This window comes from Pyxicephalus adspersus, chromosome 8, assembly GCF_032062135.1.
Source record: "Pyxicephalus adspersus chromosome 8, UCB_Pads_2.0, whole genome shotgun sequence".
NCBI lineage: Eukaryota > Metazoa > Chordata > Amphibia > Anura > Pyxicephalidae > Pyxicephalus > Pyxicephalus adspersus.
This window is the reverse complement of record NC_092865.1, coordinates 30,940,548-30,962,809: the sequence shown is the minus strand read 5'-3', so window position 1 is coordinate 30,962,809 and position 22,262 is coordinate 30,940,548. Positions and strand designations below refer to the sequence as shown.

Genomic DNA, 22,262 nt, shown 5'->3' with positions numbered 1-22,262 from the left:
ACTCTTAGTACCACTGTAGAACTACCCATGCATAATGCAATGGCGATGCTGAAGACTCTTTTCTTGAAGTGGTAACAGCAGAAAGAAACTGGCTGTCGCACCAAGCTAAGCATTTGGATGGGGGCTTCAAAGTTACTTAGGGTTAGAGGCTAAAGAGAGTGGGCTAGTTAGGTTATTTTTTTTTCTACATAGCATTACTAATAACAACTTAAGGAAAGTTATAAATACCAATAGACTGCATATCGACTTTTATAACATGTAATATCTATAAACCTTTATCACAACAAATCTGCAAACTGGCACTCATACTTCTAAACTGTGCAAGACAGAAATTATAAAGAATTACATATATTGGACTGTCTATTTAGAAATATTTATATATAGGCCCATATTGCCTTAATTGGTATCTAAAAATACTTGGTACAAACAGACCCTGACCATGACTATACCTGTACATTACTGAACTGAGGCATGTCTACAATGGTCACCTGTCTGAGCAACTAACACTGTTTCACAAGGAATGAAAGCAGAGATTTAAGGATAGATAGGGCTTGGTCACTGCTGGAAGGGTAACCCACAAATGTCTCATTACCAACCATATGCTTTCTTCTTTAACAACTAGTATTTATTTCTCTTATTAAAGTGTTGCTTTCATTGGAAATATGGAAATAAACACTAGATAACAGTACAGATCTATAAGAAACCCTATAATTAATAATTAAGGGTTAATTTAACTATAATAATACACACCAATATTTAAGAGTAAATATGCATCTTGCATTTGGAAATATTTGCTTATATTTATATTCAACTTAAAAAAAAGGTCAATTTGAGTTTACATGAAATAAGACTGTTAAACACTCTATGAACACACACACATACATGCATACAAAATATTAAGATGAATGTAATGGCACCCTTTTTGCACCTTGCTGGCAAACAAGTTTTTTTTATAAACCGAGAACTAGTTTACTCTACAAATTCTATTTCTTGCAGATCTTGCTCACTTGTTTATGTGCAATCTTTTGAAGTTATCTTTGTGTCCACTGTCTGTGGAATTTTGTGCAAATGCAAAACTCTAACCAGCAGCCGATAATTGTAAACAGGCCAACATGGGCAGAAGCTAATTTGGCACAATGAAGACTTTAAATGCCTTCACAGATTTTATTAGATATATATTAGATTATGACTGCCATTTACAAGGCTTATTTTGATGTAATTTATTAATATTTGTCAAAAAGTCTGGGTTGCTATTCAGAACAATGCGGTTACATGGGACAATACATCTTAAATAAAGTGCTTTGTAACAAGTTTAAAAACACACGCGCACACGCACACACACACACACACACACACACACTATACTATACACATAAAACATACTGCAGCAAGCAATATTGCTTTTTTAAACCTTCAATGGATTTGATTTGCCTTTTCCTTGATGGGTGCTAAAAGCATATTTGACATCCTGTAGCTTGCAGCTTTGTGTTTTCAATCTATAGACATGATCCCATCACGTTTCTGTGTAGACAAATGGATATTGTACTAACACCCACTCAGAACGGACACAGCAAGCGCAGACCCATTAGTGGCAGTAGATTTGAATGGTGTCCAGTTTCCTGCTTAATGCGAAATTGAGGTAAATCCAATGATTTCATATTTAATAATGTAAATGTAATTTGTTCAGTCTATATTCACACAAAAGGAAATATTTGGATGGTGAGCCGTTTTGGGGATTTCTACATATAATTATTTTAAGCTACTCAGTCAGTGTGTGTCCTATTTATACCAAGCCAAATTGCCAGCAGGGGAGAGCTGCATCCAATCCAGAAGCTAAATGACTCACTGAAAATCAATCTGTTTTCCCCTCTGCCTTTGGGCTTTTCTTGGGTTCAGTCCTGACTCTCCTCCAGTCATACAGACAGCTTGAGGCAGAGGGTGTCTTTTGGTGTAACAGCCGTCTGCTTCTCAGTCTCAGCTATGTTCACCACAATTGTTAAGGAACTCTGAGCCATCGGACTCTGCAGCCCAACTCTTCCTTGTTCCTCCACAGATCTGGCCTTGATTGAAAATGAAGACAATCTGGCTTTTATGTACTGGTTTTTGCAGTACCACATAAAGTACCTGTTCAAAATAAAAGGAAAAAAAATGTATAATTGATTGTTATAAAGTATAAAGAATAAGTAAATAGATTTTATTATTGTTGTCTGAAAACAAACACCCGGCTCCATGGCATTACCTGCAATGATAGCTTCCTTTTAAAGATCAAATGAACAGTTTTATTGAAAAAAATCTGCCTCTATGCCCCACAAATTGGTTTACACTAACAGTTCTATCACATATCATTGGGTTAGGTTTACCAAAAGAAGGCATCTTATTTCAGAGAATGCATGGCCACAGACAGATGGCAAAACACGTTGGGATTCGGATCAAGGTAAGTATGCGCCTGAGACTGGAAAGAATGGGTCAGGTAGGTTGGGAAAAATTAATTATATATATATATATATATATATATACACACACACACACACACATATACATATGCGCGTGTGTTCAGTGCTTTCTAGGCAGTTATAACAATAATATAGAACATATTAGTCGTTCCATGTATGATAACACCCAGGTCCAATGAACTGATAGTTAAAAGAAGGGAAAAAAGGAAATCTGTACTCTTTACATGTGCTTACTTCTTCAATTCACTTGCAGCCAAGTATTTCAAGAAATCCTTTGGTGATGTGGCCCAATTTTTAGGGATTAAATTGAAACGTGGTTTGCCTGGTAATAGTTTTTACTAATGGCCCAGTGCACTAATGGCTCGATTTAGAAAATTGTTTCTCCTTGCACTTAGCCGTGCAATTCTTTTGTTAAAAAAAGGAACTGTTTAACTGCCTAACAAAAAGGATTCACTGCTCATGACACTGGCAGGAAGGTGTTTTAAGTATGTCAATGGATTACACACTCATGTTCAAACTAGCATTCATGTGAAAAGGAAATCCATTAGTGTTTCAGTAGGGTAAAGGACCATTTATTGTTACATTATTACACTGAAAATGTTCAGGTTTCCTATGATGTCAGGTGAACAGGTTGCAGCGTGAGTTAATATTGTCAATGCCTAATTCTAGGCGGATACTGTATATTATAAAGACATACATGAATGCAGCTCTGTATTTAAAATCAGTAAAGGTAATTTAATGTATGTAGTAAGAATACTCAAAGTTTACTTGGTATCATCCTCTTGCAAAGCCATGAAAGCCTAGCTTGATGGACAGAAATACAAATACTTTCACAGATATCCCATGTATAAATATTTCACCTGTGTATAGCCATTTGCTTTCAGCTCAGCTTTCATAATACACTTATACAGTATGTGAATGATCAGATTGTAGTGTGCAGGCTACTCGTTACTTTTTTGCGGTCATTTTACCTGCTATAGTACTGAAAAAAAAAAAAATAAAAAAAAAAAAAAAACATTTTTGGGAGGGAAGCATGCTGTCTGCATGGTGCCAGAAATATACAACCAATAAAAAGGAATTTGCAATAATTGATAAGTAGTTGTCTTTCTAGGCCTACACTGCAATCACCATTTAGCAGTTGGCCAGATTCCTAATGAAAAATCTTGAAGTGTTTTGGCGGCTCCTGTAAAACCGAGCTGGACCATCAGATCACATGCTCAGATGTCTTTCATGCAGGACAGAAAGTGGCATTATTCAGGAACTATGGGCCGTCGTGTTGTTCCTTTCAAGTCATGGGCCCTTGGTGCCTACTGTGTAAGTCTGTCAGATTTTGTAAACTAATGCTACATACAGATCTCTGAGATTGTAAGCTCTTTCGGGCAGGGTCCTCTTCTCCTCCTGTGTCAGTCTATAAATTGCAACCGATATTTAATGGACAGCGCTGCATATTACAGATGTGAGATGAAAGTGGGTATGAGGGCACATCCCTAATGAACTAGTTCTCTTATTGAACTATATGGCAATCCAGGAGACCATATGTATGGCAATGATATCTGTTCCCAGAGCTTGGGAGACCACTGTGCCCATTACAGATATCATGGACTACCAGTAGAGCATGTATGTTTCTCCGTACAATTGGGGCAGACATAGGGAGGTGCAAAAGGGCCCCAGATCCTCCCCAGCCAATAGTGTCCCAAGTCAGTTCTACACAGGGGCCACTGTTGGCTACTTCCACCACCGTCTAAGGACATCTGTGGAAATACACGGCTAGATTGCTTTGGAAACCAAAAAATGATCATGGATTGTCATAATTTTACAGTTTTTCAATGCACACCTTATCTGAGGATGGGTTGGGTACCATTCAGTTTTAATAAGATTTATTTACGCATCTGTCAAACAACACAGCCCTGGGTTTTCCATCAAGTAATACCACCAGGACTCATCTACCCCCAGTCTGTGCCTGGTAATAAAGAGTAAGCAGCAGGCCGATTACCTCAGCTCTCTATCTTTACCCTCCTGACCTATGCATGCTTCTTAGCACAACAGCAGACCTTACTGGTTCATTGTGCTGCTTCTCCCAAAGCTCTTCTGTACAAGCAATTACAAGTGGCTGGTACCAAGTCCAATTCAAATGTGCTTACAGTAGTTGCTTTAAAAAAAATACATTTTATTGAACACATACCTAAGCAAATTGTTTTTCAACTGGGTTCTTATTTACTCAAATCCCAGCTTTAGTTTTAAAACTAAGATTAGAGAGTAAAAGCTAAAATTGGACTGGTTATTCAGTCAACCATCTTCATATGCACACTTCTTCAGAAAGGTTTCCTACTATAAATCCAAAAGCAGTTTCTAGACATACAGTCTGTTCCCACGGCTAGTTAATCAATGGCTGCTTTTCCTGTAAGAGAATCATACACCTGTTCAAGCACCATTTACAAACTTTGTTTCCCGCAGAAGGCCTTATGTCAGTGACAAGGCTCTTAATAAAAGAATAAATAACGTGCTTACTTAAAAACTGTCACACATGCACAGTAGCACTCACCGAAGCTGCGGTTTATAAAACTTTTAAGAAGTGCAGACACTTTTAAGACTCTATTGTGAATCAGCAAAACTCTTTATAATGAATTGTTACTTAATGGAACACTTATCCTTTATCCAATGTCGGACTTTTATTTCTTGGCAACAAAAGTAGCAGCTTACTATGTTAAATACTTATATGTATTTATTATAGCATTAGACTTCTATTTAATAAAGCTGTTAAAAAAGAAGCATTTTAACAATGAAATTAAAGCCATAAAGGAAATGGGTCACAGGCATAATCCGGAATTGTTCTTCCTCTAATATTCCGATTGCTAGAAGCAATATTATTGAAGAGGAAACATTTAAAAATATGCAGACGAAGGAATTCAAGATGACGTTTTTTTTAAGTGGAACTAAAGGTGAAACAAACTACATGCTAAACTATAGAGAGATTTATATTTTGGGGGTTGTCAGAATATTAAATACTTAACTCGATTGATTTTTTTCAATTTGAAGAACGGTACTAAGTGGAACAGAAAGCAATTTCCTACCTTCTTTTACCTAAATACTTTCTTTTCTTATGTTATGAGCTGCAGGCATCACTAAATAATACACCCACTCTCTTTATATGGCTACTGGTGTACAAACTGTATATGTTGCAATAAAGTATAGAAACTGAAAAACTGAGACAGCAATGAATTAACTAAAACTGAAATCCATTTAATAAAGCACACTAGATACCTCTGCTTACACATTTACCTAGGTATTAACTCCTCTTTTGACGCATTTCACTTAAACTAGTGGGTGGGGTCATATCGATGGAAAAATCAGGTTTTACTGAATGGAATTTACCAGTTTTGTGTCCTATTATTCCTCTAGTTCTGCTTTTAGATATTGGATAAAGGAATAGGAGCTGTATTTATTGTGTACATTTACATAGTTGTACAACTTTACTGATTCACCTTCAACTTCCAGCAAACCTCTTTTGCTTTTAAAATAATAAATTTATAACCCAAACCTATTGCTAAAATTAGGCCTAATTCAGAACGCAAGTCTTTAAAAATGGGTTAAACACTCCATTACAACTTTAATTTATCCACTAAACCTATTTGTTATTGCTATCCTAACCCATAAATATAACCCTAAAGTAAATAACCGTGGCTGTGTGGATACTTTGTTTACTCAGGCTACTAATACCCGTATTCCCCAGTCAACCTCAGAACCCCTTTGGCATAACTGGCAGCTCTGAGGGAAAAGCCTTATGTACACTAGACTAAGGCTCCCCATCTCCAGGTGATTATGTTTGGCCCCGTTGTGCACTGTATAGCACGAGGAAGCCACGTGTTCCCTTATACTGTATAGTATGGACTATTTCCAAGAGCACCAGAAAGTGATCATAGTTCCTGGAGATTGTTAGAAATATAATAGCAGCAAAAGAGGGGAGCTAAAACAAAAACCTTTGCTCTCAATAAACAACATGTAAGGTCTATTTAAACTCTAAACCTAGCTCTTAAATAAAAGCCAATATTAAAGCCAATTCATATTAAAAAGAATGAAACTAGTATTACATGCATAACAAAGCAACAAATATTAAGAAACAGTCCCAGTGTGTGAGTGTAAACTAAAAAAATAATTTGTTCCTAAACATCAGACCCACGATTCCAAAAACTACTTATTCCATTATTATATGGGGAGAAAAAAAAAGAAGCAGGCAGAATAACTCCACAGATGTAGGGGAACCATATTGATAACTATTTGGCTAACATGCTGCTCAAAGCCATATCACCATAAACCCTCCAAATGGATATGAACACACACTGATATTCGCCCCACAAGATTAATATTCAAGAAAATGAAGCCAATTTCACAAAATGTTCTCCCTTGCAACCTTAAATTTCTTTGGTTTCAGATTTTGTGTGCGGTGTCATTGGTAGGCAAATTTGACACCACACTTTATTTTCACATACAGTTGCATTAAGGCAAATTAGGGGAAACTGGCCTCTAGGCAAGGTAGTAGCTCTGTAAAATGGCTGCAGGGAATTCTCCCTATTTGCCTTGTCTGTGCCAACATAGCCCACCCCATAAGACACGGACTGCTCACATTTGCATCCTTGTAAAGTGACCGGTGGTTGATCAACTATGACCATTTGCACTATCCTCCTGGTTTAATACAGGGACATGAAAGATGCAGTTAGCAGGGCTCCTGGACATCTACTGCACCCTAAACTCATGTCTTGATTATCATGCTCGGACTAAATTGTGCACTATGTAGTGTATTGCACATGAGCAGAATGGCAAATTGAGGTTTTAGGAGCGTAAATCCTTTATATTGTGCTACAGAGATTGTTAGAATCTGGGTCCACTGTATTAGACAATGGTTGTATCAAAAAGCTTTAACTGTCTATGTGTGGTATTTTTTTTTTTTTTTTACAGAAGAATCCATCACATTTTAGATTTTGAATATATTTTATTTAAACCATAAGCTTGAGGAATGTGGCAAACAGCATGCAAGTTTTCAAACATATTTAACTGATTTCATAATAATCGTTATCCGAGGCATGTTTCCATTCTGGCTATCTGAATTTGGCTACAGACAGAACAGGTTGTTCCATATGACAAACCCCAGAACACTGAAAGATGTCCTGCTGCTTTTCCCACATCATATAGTTCATCCTTCTCACAACGGATATGCAAAAGATACATACTTGAATATTCAGTGTGCTGAAAATAATGCTAATGACTGGTAGGGCCCTGTGAAATAACAAAATAAATGAAAATGAATAAGGAAGAAGATAATTAGAACAAATTAATGATAGGTTGCTTAATTACAGCAGATGCCCACAGCATGATTGCTACAGAGATTAAGCTACATATGTAGAAAAAACCTCAGCCTGGCCAGTTCTGTGTGATATGACCGAATTAGAATCAGACTATGCACAGGACAAGAAGGAATTTAAGCACTGGGTAGTTTAAAAGGGAAATAAAGAACATTTTAATACAACTCTAACAGCACATGTCAGCTTAAAGTCATCCTGTTCAACTGAAGCTTTGAAAAGAGTATATATATACACATTATATATATATATATATATATATATATATATATATATATAGATAGATATAGATATATATAAATAAATGAGAATCTATGCTCAGAACAATGATTTTGCAGAGAAACTCACACTTTGGCATTGGTAATCTCCTCGTCCCCTGCAGGTCTCACTGGTTCCTATTACCTACCTCCATGGCACTACAGTAGACCAAAGCACTATGACAGTCAGCTGGAGGAACTGGTGAGAGCTTTGGGGGTCCAAGAAGATATAGACACTCCTGGCAAAGACAGACTCCCTGAGAAAAGTATTTTTTTTTTTTTTATGAACGCATTGGAGACAATGGAAAAAGCACATATATAAGGTTTGCTTGAATTTAAGGGAGCAGCAGACTTTAAAATGCCCCCGAGGGTTACTGAAATGTCTTTCAACTATGCTGGACCCTCTTGTCACAGTAAGAAAACCACAAAGTAGTAATAAAATATAAAGTTATAGTATATAAATATTAAATAAACCAAAAAGGGAAACAAATACAAAGAATACTATTCTAAACTATCCAAATATTGGAGGTGGGAATCCAATTAACCAAACAGTATGTTTTTGGGATGTGCCTGGAAAAAATCCATGCAAACACAGGGAGACCAGGGGGAATGTTAGCCACTGGGACACCCATTGCTTAATTGCTAAACATTGCTGTCTAGAAGATGTGATCGTATAATGGTTATGCCGTCATACGTGGCCTGATAATTAAAAGAGATGCAATATGTGTATCACTTAAGTTAATGGTGCAGCTGTCTCAAGGGCAATTATGATTGATGCTACCATCAAAGAAATTCTATTTTGCACAGAGATACGTTCTCAGTGCACCGATATGCTCTACCAACAAGCTTTGTCATCTAAAAGATTGGCCTTTTCTGAAAAGCAACATTTAAGGCTTTTGTTTAGATGTTAAACATACATGAAGAAACACATTCATCACAGGGATTTGATCCGTTCTCAAATTAGGAGCCAATTATGCAATACAATATGTTGGCAAGTTTTTTTGACGGCCACCAATCAGATAAAGTCTTCACCAAAGGTTCATATCCAATTGGTGGTCCCAGGGAAGTGCAATGTTTAGCGGGTTCTAAGACAGGGTCCACCTCCTTCAGTAGAAACTAAGATTAGAAAATAAATGTCAATGTGGCCAGTGCCACACAGAAAGACATTCCACACTTGCTGCACCTTCAAGTCCCCCAACCAGGGGAGTTCAGGCTAACTCCCCTCTCTGGCCAAAGAGCCCATGCAGCTGGAATCCTCTAGGCTGTCTGCATTTCAAACCACAGGCTTAAAAATATGAACAAATTTTTCCTAGTACTTCACTTGGGCCTCCAATGTGTCTTTAAACATTGTTACACCATCTAGTATGCTTATCCTCTACATGACCCCACCAGATTATTAGCACCAATTTTTAAGACTACAATTGTGATATGTCTTCTTTAAAGGCATGAACATAAAAAAAACTCAATCTATTTTGACATTCATCAATTTTGCCAGTAATTGGTTGAAGGGAAGTGCTGTCTAAAATACATGTGTGTACACATGGAATATAAACATGTACTTTGAATAGATATGCATCGTCCCAAAGATAATAAAATAACTTTAGGCATAACAAAAGATCACTTTATATCTCTAAGCAACAATGTGCCATAGGGTGTGTCATAATTAGCTGAAACAACATATCCAGGTGACAGGGAGCTTACATTGAAGTATGAGTCACAAGCTGCATGCCCAAGGTGAGTAAACCTGATATAACCTTGTGAGCACCTGCTATTTCCTTCTGCAGGATAATGAGTAGGGGGTTATTGTGTGTTATCAGTGTTTAAGAATTATGGCAATGCAATGATCAAGTAAATGCATTCACCTAGATTTTAGAGTGCTATTACTTTTAAAGTTTTATCATAGCATACTCTTTGATAAATATTGAATATTTGTTAAAAAAAGGAGTGCAATTCATTGTCATAAGTAAAAATAAAATCTGCTTCAGCATTTTAGGTATAATAAAGTAAAACACAGAAAATCACATTGTACAATGGAAGTATAATTTGAGTTTTTACATATATAAATGGATACTTAAGGACATGTTTTGTGGCCCAATCTAAACAGGCATACGATACGGGACTGCTGGTCCTGCATTGTATGTGATAAGGTTTGAGAGCTGGAAATGGTAGCAAAGGGAAGTAGCCTTGGGAAATTGGTCACATGGAGAAGAGGAAACCTGCAGGAATTGGGGGAAATAAATAACAATTACAGGTAGTCCCCGGGTTAAGGATATCAGACGTACAGACTCCTCCTAGATAGGAACGGGGCTTCCCTGCTCACTGTGTGCAGGATGGAGGCTTGAAGGAGGGGGATGGTTTGCATGACTTGCAGAAAAAATCTTTTGCTAAACACAACGGAGGTTGTGGGTGATCTCTTCTGCAGGTTCTTGTAACTCTTTAATGACCAAGAAACTCTGCAGTTGTTTCTTTTTGCATATCTAAGCACAGCTTGCTCCAGAGTTAATGAATATCTAAATTTTTTTTTTTTGCTTTGTTTGTGATTACCTCACAGTGAGGATTTTACACAGTAACTGACACCACGCTGCCTAATATTATGTTGGGACAAACATCTGTCCTAATTGCATTTATTAAAATAATGTACCTGTTCTGACTTACATACAAATTCAACTTAAGAACAAACCTACAGTCCCCATCTCGTATGTAACCCGGGAACTACCTGTATTTAAACCAAATTAAAAAGTAAATGGGTACAAAAGGGCATCCTTCAAGTGTCCATTAAAAGTCATGACGACAAACAGTCAAAATAAATATCTTGGAGGTCATTACTTTGATCAGCAGATACACATAAAAAGCTACGCAATAGATTGAGGGTCATTCAGAATAGAATACCAGGAATGTGTGAACTGATAAAACACTCAGGTGGCAGGATAAAGAATTATCTAGGAGTTAGACTTATATATTATTCTACTTATTCTATTATCTAGAGTTAGACACCCATCTCATTTATCTAATGGGATTGGAGCTGGGATTGGAATAGGAGTTCTCATGCAAAACTAAAATGTTTCACTTAAGTATACCTTAGAATATGTGATATTGGTTCTCATATAGTTTTTTGACAGGGCTTTTTGTGGAAACCTACACTAAATCCCAACCTCCTTTATTTACATGCAAACTAATTTTTCCCAGCAAATTGTGTTGCGTGCCAAGAGCCTGCCAATACACTGCATGTGGGGTTCTTGGAAAAACATATTCTGGGAGCACCTTAATGATAACATTATTGCATAATTTTGCAGGTTATTAAAACAAATCTTGCTACAGGAACAAGGTATAAAGAAAAATGATGGCTCAAGAAGGGGATAGTGGGGTATGGCAGTTCATTTGAGTTATGCCTAGGCACATACTTTAATTTCATTATCCTTATGTCACACATATGAGGACAATAGTATTGCATGTTTACTACAACTTCATTTATTACCTAACACTAGCATGCTATAACTTAGATTATTGTGCCAAACAAACACCATTAGCCTTAGTATGGTATGGAAAGAATTCACATTAAATAGCGATCACCAGACATCCCTTAAGTCAAGACCTGACATGGCTGCACCAAATTGAAGGGAACCCAGGAGCTGAAGGCTATACTTAGCTATAATAAATCAAACAGACCAGAACATTAGATGTTTATTATTGTCACGTCTAACAGTCATCTACACAGCCAGTAGCTGTTGACTGTCTTATAGAGGACTGTATTTTAGATTTGGCAGACTTACAGTTAAAGGAGCCTCACCTAACTTGTTGGCTTACATTTTTTGTTCAAGTAAACTTTAACGTTAATTACTGTTAACACTAAAGCAGCACAAAAAATGTCTAGTTTGCTTTGTCGTCTGATATTTCTATTGTCCCAGTTGACAGACTGGAAACAGAATCAAGAAATGCTAGCACTAGTTTGCTTGTGCTAACTATATGCATGGCTAGCTTTTTCAGTTTTTTTATATAATCTAAATTTCCTTGCTCTGGAATAATGTAACATTGAAAAAGCAACATATGGTAAAATGATATAAAGTAAGCACATAGACAGTGTATATGTTTGTATAAGTGCAAGAGAACAATTTTAGGTCCAATTGCTGATGTTATAATTGTGATAATAAATTCATATTTATATAGAGTAAATGCTTAGTTGTAGCCTAATTTTAATCTACATCCAACCATGGATTATTTTTAGCCCCAAACAACAGGATACCATTAGCAGAAGTACAAATAAAAATAGACTGGGATGTTAAAATAAATAAAATCTAGTCAGACTATAAACAACCTTTTAAAAAATGGTTAGAATCCAGTGCAGGTACATAAGTCAAACCAAAACAAATCAAGCAAATGAAGCTGATCTCAAACTATAAACAAATACAATGTTATTTGATCACAAATATTTAAAACAATTAAAAAAAAAAAATTAGTTCAATAGTTCAATTGGTTAGTTTATACATGACCCCTTCTATCCATCATGTGGAATTTACTATTCTCGCCAAACAGCAATCTTAAGTGAACCAGTATATAATATAAACCATATTGTTCTATTGAAACTTATTATATTCATGACAATCTTATATTTCCAGTAATAGTGTTGAAATCTAACGATCTGGGGTCAATGACTCAGGGTATTGAAGTTACTGAATCAGCATGGCAACCAAGCAGCCCAAGTATTTCTCTTTGCAGAAGTTCCTCCAAAATAGGTTAGGGTAAAACATTGTTAAAATATTTTTTTTCCTTTTTGAGATAGATCTGAAATATTCCATAAGATTTATTCATATTTACATTTACACACTGAAATTTGAGTTCCTGGCTCCTTTCAACCTGTATATCAAACTATTAACTACTTGATTGAAAAAGCCTGTTTGCAGAGCTCAATAGCAAAAGCAGATATACTATGTAATGATCAGGGTCACTCATTGCCCATCCTCGTCTACTGGGTCTATATAGGGCCATACAGACTTCAAAGAGACTGAAAGCAACCAGTATTGTACAGTATGGCATATAAGTATCTGTTTATACCCATGTCACTGTAATGTTAACACTGGACTTGGCAGAAAATTACTTACCTTGGTAATGCTTGACGTAGGTAAACTTCCAAGTTTGTCATTATACTAAATATATTTAAGCAGTGGATTATAAAGGCACCTTTAACCAAATGGGTTTGGCTAGCAAATCAGTGGGGTTAAGGTCTGGGTTCTATGGAGAATTATCATTTTTGATATATGCTCATAGATAGAAAAAAATGGGTGTTCAATATATTCGGGTAGCAGCTTACCTCATCTTTGGGGCAAATAATATTGCTGAACCCAGACCTGACCAACTGAAGCAACCCCGGGTATATATATATATATATATATATATATATATATATATATATATATATATATATATATATATATATTTTTTTTTTAGGTAATAGATTTTTAAGTCTTAAAGAAGTTTGCTAAACTGACAAAATATAATAAATTTAATTTAAGCACATACATTTGGTATAGATTGTAGTTCGAGGTGGGGAACTGAAGTGTTGTCATTTACCTCCCAGTCAGCAATCAGATATAATAAGTAGATCAAAAACTGTGGGCCTCGAGCATAGAATAGCACAGTTCAGGATGGAAACCAAGGTTTTATGCAAGGCTGTAAACAAAATTATAATTGTTTAAAGCAGGAGTCCTGCCTGGGCGATTTTTAAACAAGGGAATTCATCCATAACATTGCTAGTTTTTATACTGAGAGAGCTTCATTAAATGCAGGTATAAAGTTCAGACTATTTCATGGTAAATTTATGGACTGCAGGGTAATTCCTTAACATGAAAAGCTGCATATATTTAAAGTTACAATAGTGGTGGCTGCAATAATAAATAATACAATTTTAGTAAGACTGAAATACCCAGTCGGTATTGGCAACAATTAAAACTTGTACCTACATTTGAGAATGTGGAGTTTTAGGAGCCAGAATTTATTATTATATAGGTTATGTAGGTTAACTTATTCTTGTTTGAATATTGGTTCTGACAAGGACAAAAAAAATAATCTGGCATTTATGTACTTTACTTTAAAGAAATAACAAAAAACACAGTGCCAGTTATAGATGTGCTTAAATTCTGGTATAGTCACTCCATGCCAGGAAAGAATAGGCATAAATATGCTCAAATCTCAACTGATCCTTTGGTTTAAAATTAGCCAAATATATCCCAGATGCTTGAAAAAAAAAAAGTGTCTTACAGTTTGTTTTAACAAACATCTATAGCTTGAGTTCTGGCACCTTGCCCTGCCAGCATACTACAGAGTGGACCCTTGTACCCTCTGTGGAAGCAGTGGTCTATCTGCAGAGGTCTATCACATCCCTTGCTCAGTCAGAGCCCCCCAATCGACTGTAGCTTGAGATTTGCGAATTGCAAAGCTGTATTTTGACTATGTAAGGGTCATCCCTTCAATGAGAACCGCTTTCCTACAGAGAGCAAAGTTCCACTCTGCAGCTTCTGGCAGGGGATTGGTAATTCAGACTGTTGTTGCTTTGGAAAGAAACATTAAACATCTTGTGTTTTGTTGCACCTGAAATGCATTCTCTCACATTAGGTAATATTTCATTAATGAAGACCCCAATTTTTTACGCATTCATGGGGTTATGATGACAATCTATTTTTGTGGCAATTAAATATATATTATGATACCCAACCAAACATTCTGCAGCAAGATCTAAAATATTTTGTTCAGAATGAATTTTCTCTAATTATTACAATTTAATATACACATGACATGCATAGCATTCTATATTAACAAAAGCATGAACAAAAAAAATTCATACACCTGGGCAAATATATACAAAACTATGGGCACTCAAGTCCTAATAACATGTGTTGCAAATTCTACAGTAAAGGTGACATGAAAGGTTAAAACTCACAATTCAGTGTCCAGAGTCTCTTTTAAAGAAAAGGAATCAAGGACATATTAAATTATCTGAAACTTTAGAATCGCTCTCATGCATTCCAGAGAAATACATGTATTTTATTAATTCATAAGAGTATTGCTAGGCTTCCAGGAATGGATTCTATTTTCCGCAGATGTCTTTTACAGTGTCCAAAATAATGTTCTTAAAAAACAAAAAGCCAAAATGTAGTCATGTGACAACAAAATAATAATTGTAACGTTTCATCTTTACCTTTTCCACCAGCAAAACGTTACAAATGCAGAAAACACACACACACACCGGCACATAGACTTGCCAACAACTATAACATTTTCAAATAATAAAAAAAAAGCTGAATTTCTATGCATATTATAGTACAAATCTGATCTACATTTCAGCAAAATGACTGTTTTAAATGTCACAGGCATGAAGCAAAACTATTAAAACCAGCCAGATCATAAAAATCAGGTATTTATCTTTCGTGATTAATGATTGGTTGCAAATAATATGGTGGAGGTAAAGTAAAAATACAGTACACAATGAACATTTTAAAAAGGCCATAGCTGGAAAACAATTTGTTGTAACGTCATTTTTTTCTCTGATAAATTTGTACCAAATTGTAAAGGTCAAGTAAGACTTGGGTGTTTTTAAATGCTGACTGGAAGCAGTTTTTTAAAGGTTAAGATGTCATGTAGCTTCAGAGTTACAGCTGTAGGAAGTTGCTGTGGAGTGTTTGCTGACCTCAGGCATCTTTTTGACACAGACGTTTTGTGACGTTGGACGGCAGGAGGAAAAGACCAAAACCGCAATACAATTGTGTACATTAAATTGATAATTCTGCCTTTGGGTCCATTGATTATCTATAATTTATGTTTTTACAATCAAATTATTTCTAATTCTATGTACCATAAAGGCCTAGATAACATTTCTTTGTGACAATAAAGTCATAATGTTTGTAAGCATATACATCATAGGAAATCTCACCTTTTTATAATTTATGTGTAGCCAAGGTGTAGTCTACAATCATTTATAAAAGTAGTAATTTTGCTTGCTGAAGTCAGCTTAGGAAACGTAGCCTGTCACTACCACAATCTTTTTTTGTTTTAAAAAGATCTTGGCACCAACATAAGATAATGCAAGTAAAAGCACAGAAAAATTATAATTTTATAATAAGAGAAATGGCCTAATTAGTTAGGTACATGCTAAGAATATTAAGGTTACAGTGGCCACATAACTCGAATGTTATATGAAAGTGAATCCATAAACTATTATGTTTTGTTTCTTAAAAAAAGTCGACAAAAAGTGATTTTTCTAAAACTACTTTTACTATGGTAACTAAATTACCCCATGTAAAGTGAGAATTCACGCTGATGCAGGCTGATTGTTTAGGCTAATGGAGTTAAACCTTTTTTGGGTTTGATTGCCAAGTAGATTAAGCTTGTATTTATTTTTCCCCCAATTTTAGTCGTCGATCCTCAATAGATGAGTATATCAAAACAAAGTCAGCCTTTCTCAACCTTTTTACCCTTAAAAAAATAGTCTAGGTCTTAGGAAACCCTTACCAAAATCATTTTTTCCAGGTCAATTGGGAAAAAAAGGCTCTTAAAATTGAGGCCAGTGAAAAAGAGGCCACTTTTATAGACACCGAAAATCATCATTGGAGTCATGCAGCTGGTTCTACCAAGTAGTGTTAGCCCAACAACTAGGCAGTCATCATCAAATTGGTGGTCAATTATTAGCCACAGTTTGAAAAAACCTTTGTACCCTCTGGAAGTTCCACGGAATCCTGGTTGAGAATGGCTGATCTAACAGAATGAATAACCTCACATTTAAAGCAGCTAAAAAGGTGAGTGATGGCTTGTTTAAATGTTTTTTTACAGCTTGTTACAGATAATATTTCCTTCAAGCCTACTATAAAGGGAGGGGAAAATATACAACTGGCAATTTGGACCTCAGTTAAAATCTAACCAAGGTTCCAGCTCTCTGGCCAAAACATGCTTGCTTTAGACATTTAAATAACAGAAGATGGTACACCACGTATTACTAGACAAAGTAGGTAATACGTATTCTGTACTTAATACTGCTGTTACTATAAACACCAGCACACACATGCATTGCTCCTCTATTGACACTACTTAATATTGCAAAATGTAAATGCTTTCTTTAACTTAGTGGCAGAAGGAATGGTCAGGCTTACAATGTGCAGTTATTCCAAAAGTCTTTATGCATCCTAGACTAGCTATCAGGCCATGTATACTTGTTCCCAGGCGGCAGATGTTCTCTGTTGTACAGGAAGGTTATCAAGAACATGTGATCAGCAGAGTTTATCTGATAAAATGTCAACCTTAAGCCTTCATCTCAAGGAATGTACCAATCATGCCCAGACAAATTTCCTCTGCAATTAATGTAAAATGTAATATTTGGAAGCAGGCCTGCTTTGGATTTTTTAGTTACGTTACGCATGTATAATACTGCCAAATTTAACCTATTACTATAGTAAATTATAGTAGTACATTTTGAAAGAACATCACACACTTGTTGTCAGTATTATAAATGCTCATTTAGCATACAGCCTTTAATTGTTAATGCTGTAAAAAAAGGTTGAACAGAGGTCAAAACACAATGAAGTAATTGCAAAACACAAATGGCCATTTTCGAAATCATTAGAGTATTTTCTTTACCGTTATTGCCAGACTATAGTGCAGGGGGAGCAAAGGAAAGGTAAGTGTTGATGGGGAAGGAAGTATTAAGGTGAACCTGTTTCTGCGGACTCAGCAAAGCTTTACAAAAATGCAAACCTCAATTTCCTGCAACCTCCTTGAAGCCATGTTCTGTCTACATACATGTATTCCAGCGATTGCCTAATGGCATATTTCATAGGAGGTTCCTAACAGAGACACGTAGCCATGTATCTTATGATGACATTGCTCCGGTATATTACAGGAAATCCTGAACAAGGACCTTCAAGGAAGGATCGCGGGATACCATTTAATTCAATATGTAGGTTTTAAAAAAATTACACTTGAATATTACATTCCCAATATACAGTCTCAGCATAATTCTGTGTCTGGACAAAGTATTGTTTATGTACAAACGTGGAAGTTACATCACCCTGCTTAGAGTATGTAGAGTAGGGTAGAGTATTTTTTGCCCCTGGTCTTCTGGTTCAGTGTGTTCAACCATCTTGATTGACTAGCCTCGGTGAACCTTATTCCCTACACCGGGACCCATTGGACCCAGCACCAAGGCATGCCAAGGATTTATGTAAGACTGTGTAACTTATTGCATACGATAGTGTCTTCTGGGATAGAAAGCTTGCCAGAATGAGCACTGCAGTTCTACTTTAAATATAAAAACATGTGCGTAAGAATGAGACAATTTCACTCTTCTTTTATCTACTTCAAGTTTAATAAGGCATTATGTCAAGAGTACCCATTCAATAAGGCACTTCATTTGACTAGGCTGTTTGTCTTTACCTGGAAAACAAATATGCACCTTACATTATAAAAGGCTTTCTGCAATCTGACTTCCAACAAATTTAATTTCATAATGCAAATGCCTTAGAGCAATGACCTTTCTCTCTTTAAAAGGAACTAGGTTTAATTAGTTTGTTATATTATTTTTGGCACTGTATGGTCCATTGTACTGCGCTGATGAGTAGGTTGGCGCTTGTAGTGCTCAGAGTTCCTTGCACTCGCACCTGGCATATCTCGGTCTTTGTACTGTGCACCCAAAAAAAAAAAAAAAATCTGTGTTGGAGCAAGACTTGCCATATGAAACAGCTTTTCTGAAAACAGCTGCACCCCAGATCTTAATTAAATAATACTCATAGCACATTGTTTAAATGAGCAAACACATTGTCCTTCTGTTCTGGAATTGAAATGGAATTCTGGTTCTTTACATTTTTTAATTAACAGGTCAAATGATGGGTGCACTTTGTAGATTCATTTTGACTTTAATTTGCACCTGTGGTTCCTTATTTAAAAATTCTGATTGAAAAATAAAGCATATTTTACCATAAAGTCATTTAGAAAATAACAAGTGTTTGTTTGGAAAGCAGACAATAGGATGAAATATATTTAATTTACTGTAAAAAGCTGTGTTGATTTAAAAATGAATAAGAGATAAAAAATACAACAAAAATACGAACAGTTCCAGCTTGCCAAGGATTTTTTTTAATCTTCTTTTAAAGAACCCTTCTTAGGACATAAAAATACTGTATGTTGTACTTCTTTACACAACTGCAGAAGTAAAGCCACAAACTATTTCTTACAATGCAATCACACCTTTGTGTAGAGGCTGTAGGGGAGTTTAATATGTGAAAAGTCTGCATTGTGTGCAAATGTTACTTTGTATCTATAACAGACAACAGGTTCAAAACCTAAAAAGTGATTGTTACCACTAATGCATTGCATGCTATTATATGTGGAAATATTTTTTCCTCACGCACTTTTTGAAATTATGAGAATGAATAAGTATATTTCTGTATTTGCCACTACTTTTACCCCCCCCCCCCTTAAAAAAAGGGTTCTAGAGTAGGTGCCAATGTAAGGTGCCTAAGAAATTAATCTTTCTTAGGAAGTATACAGGAGGTGCCAGGTCATCTTTTAACCACCAAAATTGTGGGTTTGGAACTCTTTGCCAATGACACTTGTAGTGTATTGCCAACTTCTTTTCAGACTTGTTCCTGACCACAGCGTGAACTGCAAGCTTAACTGCAATCCCCTACAGTCCCATTCAACTGAATGGGAGCAGTTGGGAACCATTTAGGGCACGTGTTTGCGCGTGGGTTTGTTGCAGTGGGGTGATGGCACAATTCCATCATGTCACTTCCAGCCACACTACCACCACAAAGGGAACATGTGTAAAAGCATTAATCTGTGTAGCGGTTTGCCTCTCCTGGATGTATAGCAAGGCCAAAGACATCCAAAATCATGATGATAAAAATAACCAAAAAATGGGATAGAATTCAAACAACTGCTCATTTGTCTAAGAATGGCTGACTATGCAAACACAGCCCATAAGCCGACTGATGTTGAAAAACATCTCTAAGAACCCCAATACTCCATCGTGGCATCTGACCATGGGTAACTCTTGCAATGGTAAATAAGGGGATGCATATACATTAAAAAAAAAAATAATGGAATTTTACTTGCATAGAAAGTGTGCCATGAAAAAAAATTGCTGTCCAAAAAGCACAAAAAAAAAAAACCCAAAACTGTACAAACCCCCCCCCCAAAAAAAAAAAAAACAGAAGCCCAGTTTGTCATAGAATACTTTAAGAAAAGACTAAACCTTTCAGGTACAATATTCCTTAGGTCAATAAAAGTTTGACCACAGTACTAGTAAACATGCTTGGCAAATTATAGACCAAATACTAAGAGAAACCTCATCATCAAGGTAACTCTAAATTGTACATAAATCGAAAGTTGACATTAAAGTTAAAATAGATCTTTCAACATAGTAATGATTCAAAGCACACTAGTAAATTCATGAATGAATGTCTCAAAAAAAAATAAATGGGTTGTTCTAGACTTGGCTTTATCAAAAGCCTGATTTTAATTTCATTGAAATGTTTTGGAGGGATTTTAAGTAATTTCTGCTAAAGTGAGCAATGCTAAGCTCTGATGCCAATGCATGTACTCTTTCCAGGGTACATAATTACATCCATTTATATTTTTGCTTAAGTAATAAAAAGGAAAAAATGCTCAAAAAAAAATCTCACTCAAAACTTTCAAAGGGTGTGTACATCTTTACATAACTATATCTGGTTATTGTTGGGTGGAGGGTAATGTACACGGATGCCATTTGGGCTGAGCACTGCATATGCCCATTGAAAGACACATTGATACTTGCTACTAATTTTTGGCACTAGACTGGCTCCTAAACTCTGGCAAGATTTGTCCAAGTCTGGTTATTACATTTGCATACTCATTACTAGAAAATAGTTACATCTGGTTTTTCAATACAGATGGTGCTAATTTTGCACACACTTTACAGTAACCATACAACTGCTATTGAAAATCATGCTTACATCAGAGAATATGAGAAAATTGTAAAAAGTACAAAGCACACAAATCAGAATATCAAATTCTTTTGGACTACTAACTTTCCTTCAATGAACTCCTCTGGAGCCCATTAAAATATTACAGCCTGGGGAAATGCTAATTTTACAACAAACTACTGTTGTACATGGTGTACAGCTGCAAATCTTTTTCACAACTTACCAAACTACAACCTGGTGTACATAACTACATATGACAATTTAGCGACAGCCTGGAGTCTTTTGCACGATGGCAAAAATAAATACTTGATTCTTATTCATATAATTTTAGGATGATGTGTATTTAGTGCTAAATGGGCTGTTCACTTTATCTTTTATCATCACTTAAATGGATTTGTCCCGTGGTTGGGCATCTTTTGTAATAGAACACCCTTCCTCAATAAAGGGAAATGCAGTAGGGCTTATACAATATTTAAGAAATAGTTAAACACCATGCAAACCTAAGCAGAACAAAAAGCTGACATTTCTATCAGCTTAATAAAATGTTTATATCAAATTTACGGCTAAATACGAATGGCTTGAGGGAGAATTCTCCTGTTAGGTATTATGTGTGAGGAACAGATCAAAGACTAAGTAATTTTCCATAAACAACTTGCAGCGCCAGAAGTAAACTCTTTGATTTTAATGGAGCCTGGTGAACTCTACCATTACTTTAGTAAAAAATAAAATGCTATGTACATTGAGAAACCTTTCCTTGACTCTAAAGAGGACATGTCCACAGATCTAAATACCAGCCACATCAGACCAAACGTACTGTATAATCAATCAATTAGTAACATCCAACACTTTGGTCATCAAATATAAGCAAGTTAATGGAGTTTAGAAAGAAAGGCCAGTCCGTAGATTGGATTGAATGATGGCACAGTGCTGCAGGAATAGGTATCAGCCTTACAACACATTGCTATTGTGAATAAATGTGCAAATATAAACATTCACCTTTTTCACAATTAAGTAAATATCTGCATTTTAACTAGGTTTTTTTTAGTTAGAAAATCGTTTTGGTTAGTCGTAGGCCTCCGTATAGACCTCAGCCAACAGAGCTCATCTTTCATCAGACATTACAGACTGCGCTTTGCTGTAACTGCACAATTAAATTTTAACTTCACAAAGTCTTGAAGAACCAACAGTACACTGATATCCAAGTAGGGTTGAGATGAATTTGTGTTTTGCCCGTGCAAAGTTGCCACCACCTGCTGT

The 22,262-nt window shown here is 35.9% G+C and overlaps 1 protein-coding gene across 3 annotated transcripts in view; it reads right to left on the bottom strand.

The window, feature by feature from the left end:
* Positions 1-1,336: 1,336 nt before the first annotated feature.
* The window catches only part of LOC140336657 (uncharacterized), a 161,782-nt gene continuing 140,856 nt past the window's right edge, over positions 1,337-22,262 (bottom strand). For 2 of the 3 annotated variants that reach the window (XM_072419917.1, XM_072419919.1), the window contains one exon: positions 1,337-2,124. In XM_072419917.1, coding sequence (XP_072276018.1) covers positions 1,914-2,124 — 211 coding nt within the window. In that variant the 3' untranslated portion in view covers positions 1,337-1,913. Of the gene's footprint in view, positions 2,125-7,308; positions 7,725-22,262 lie in introns of those variants that run through there. The other variant, XM_072419918.1, reaches the window with a different exon arrangement.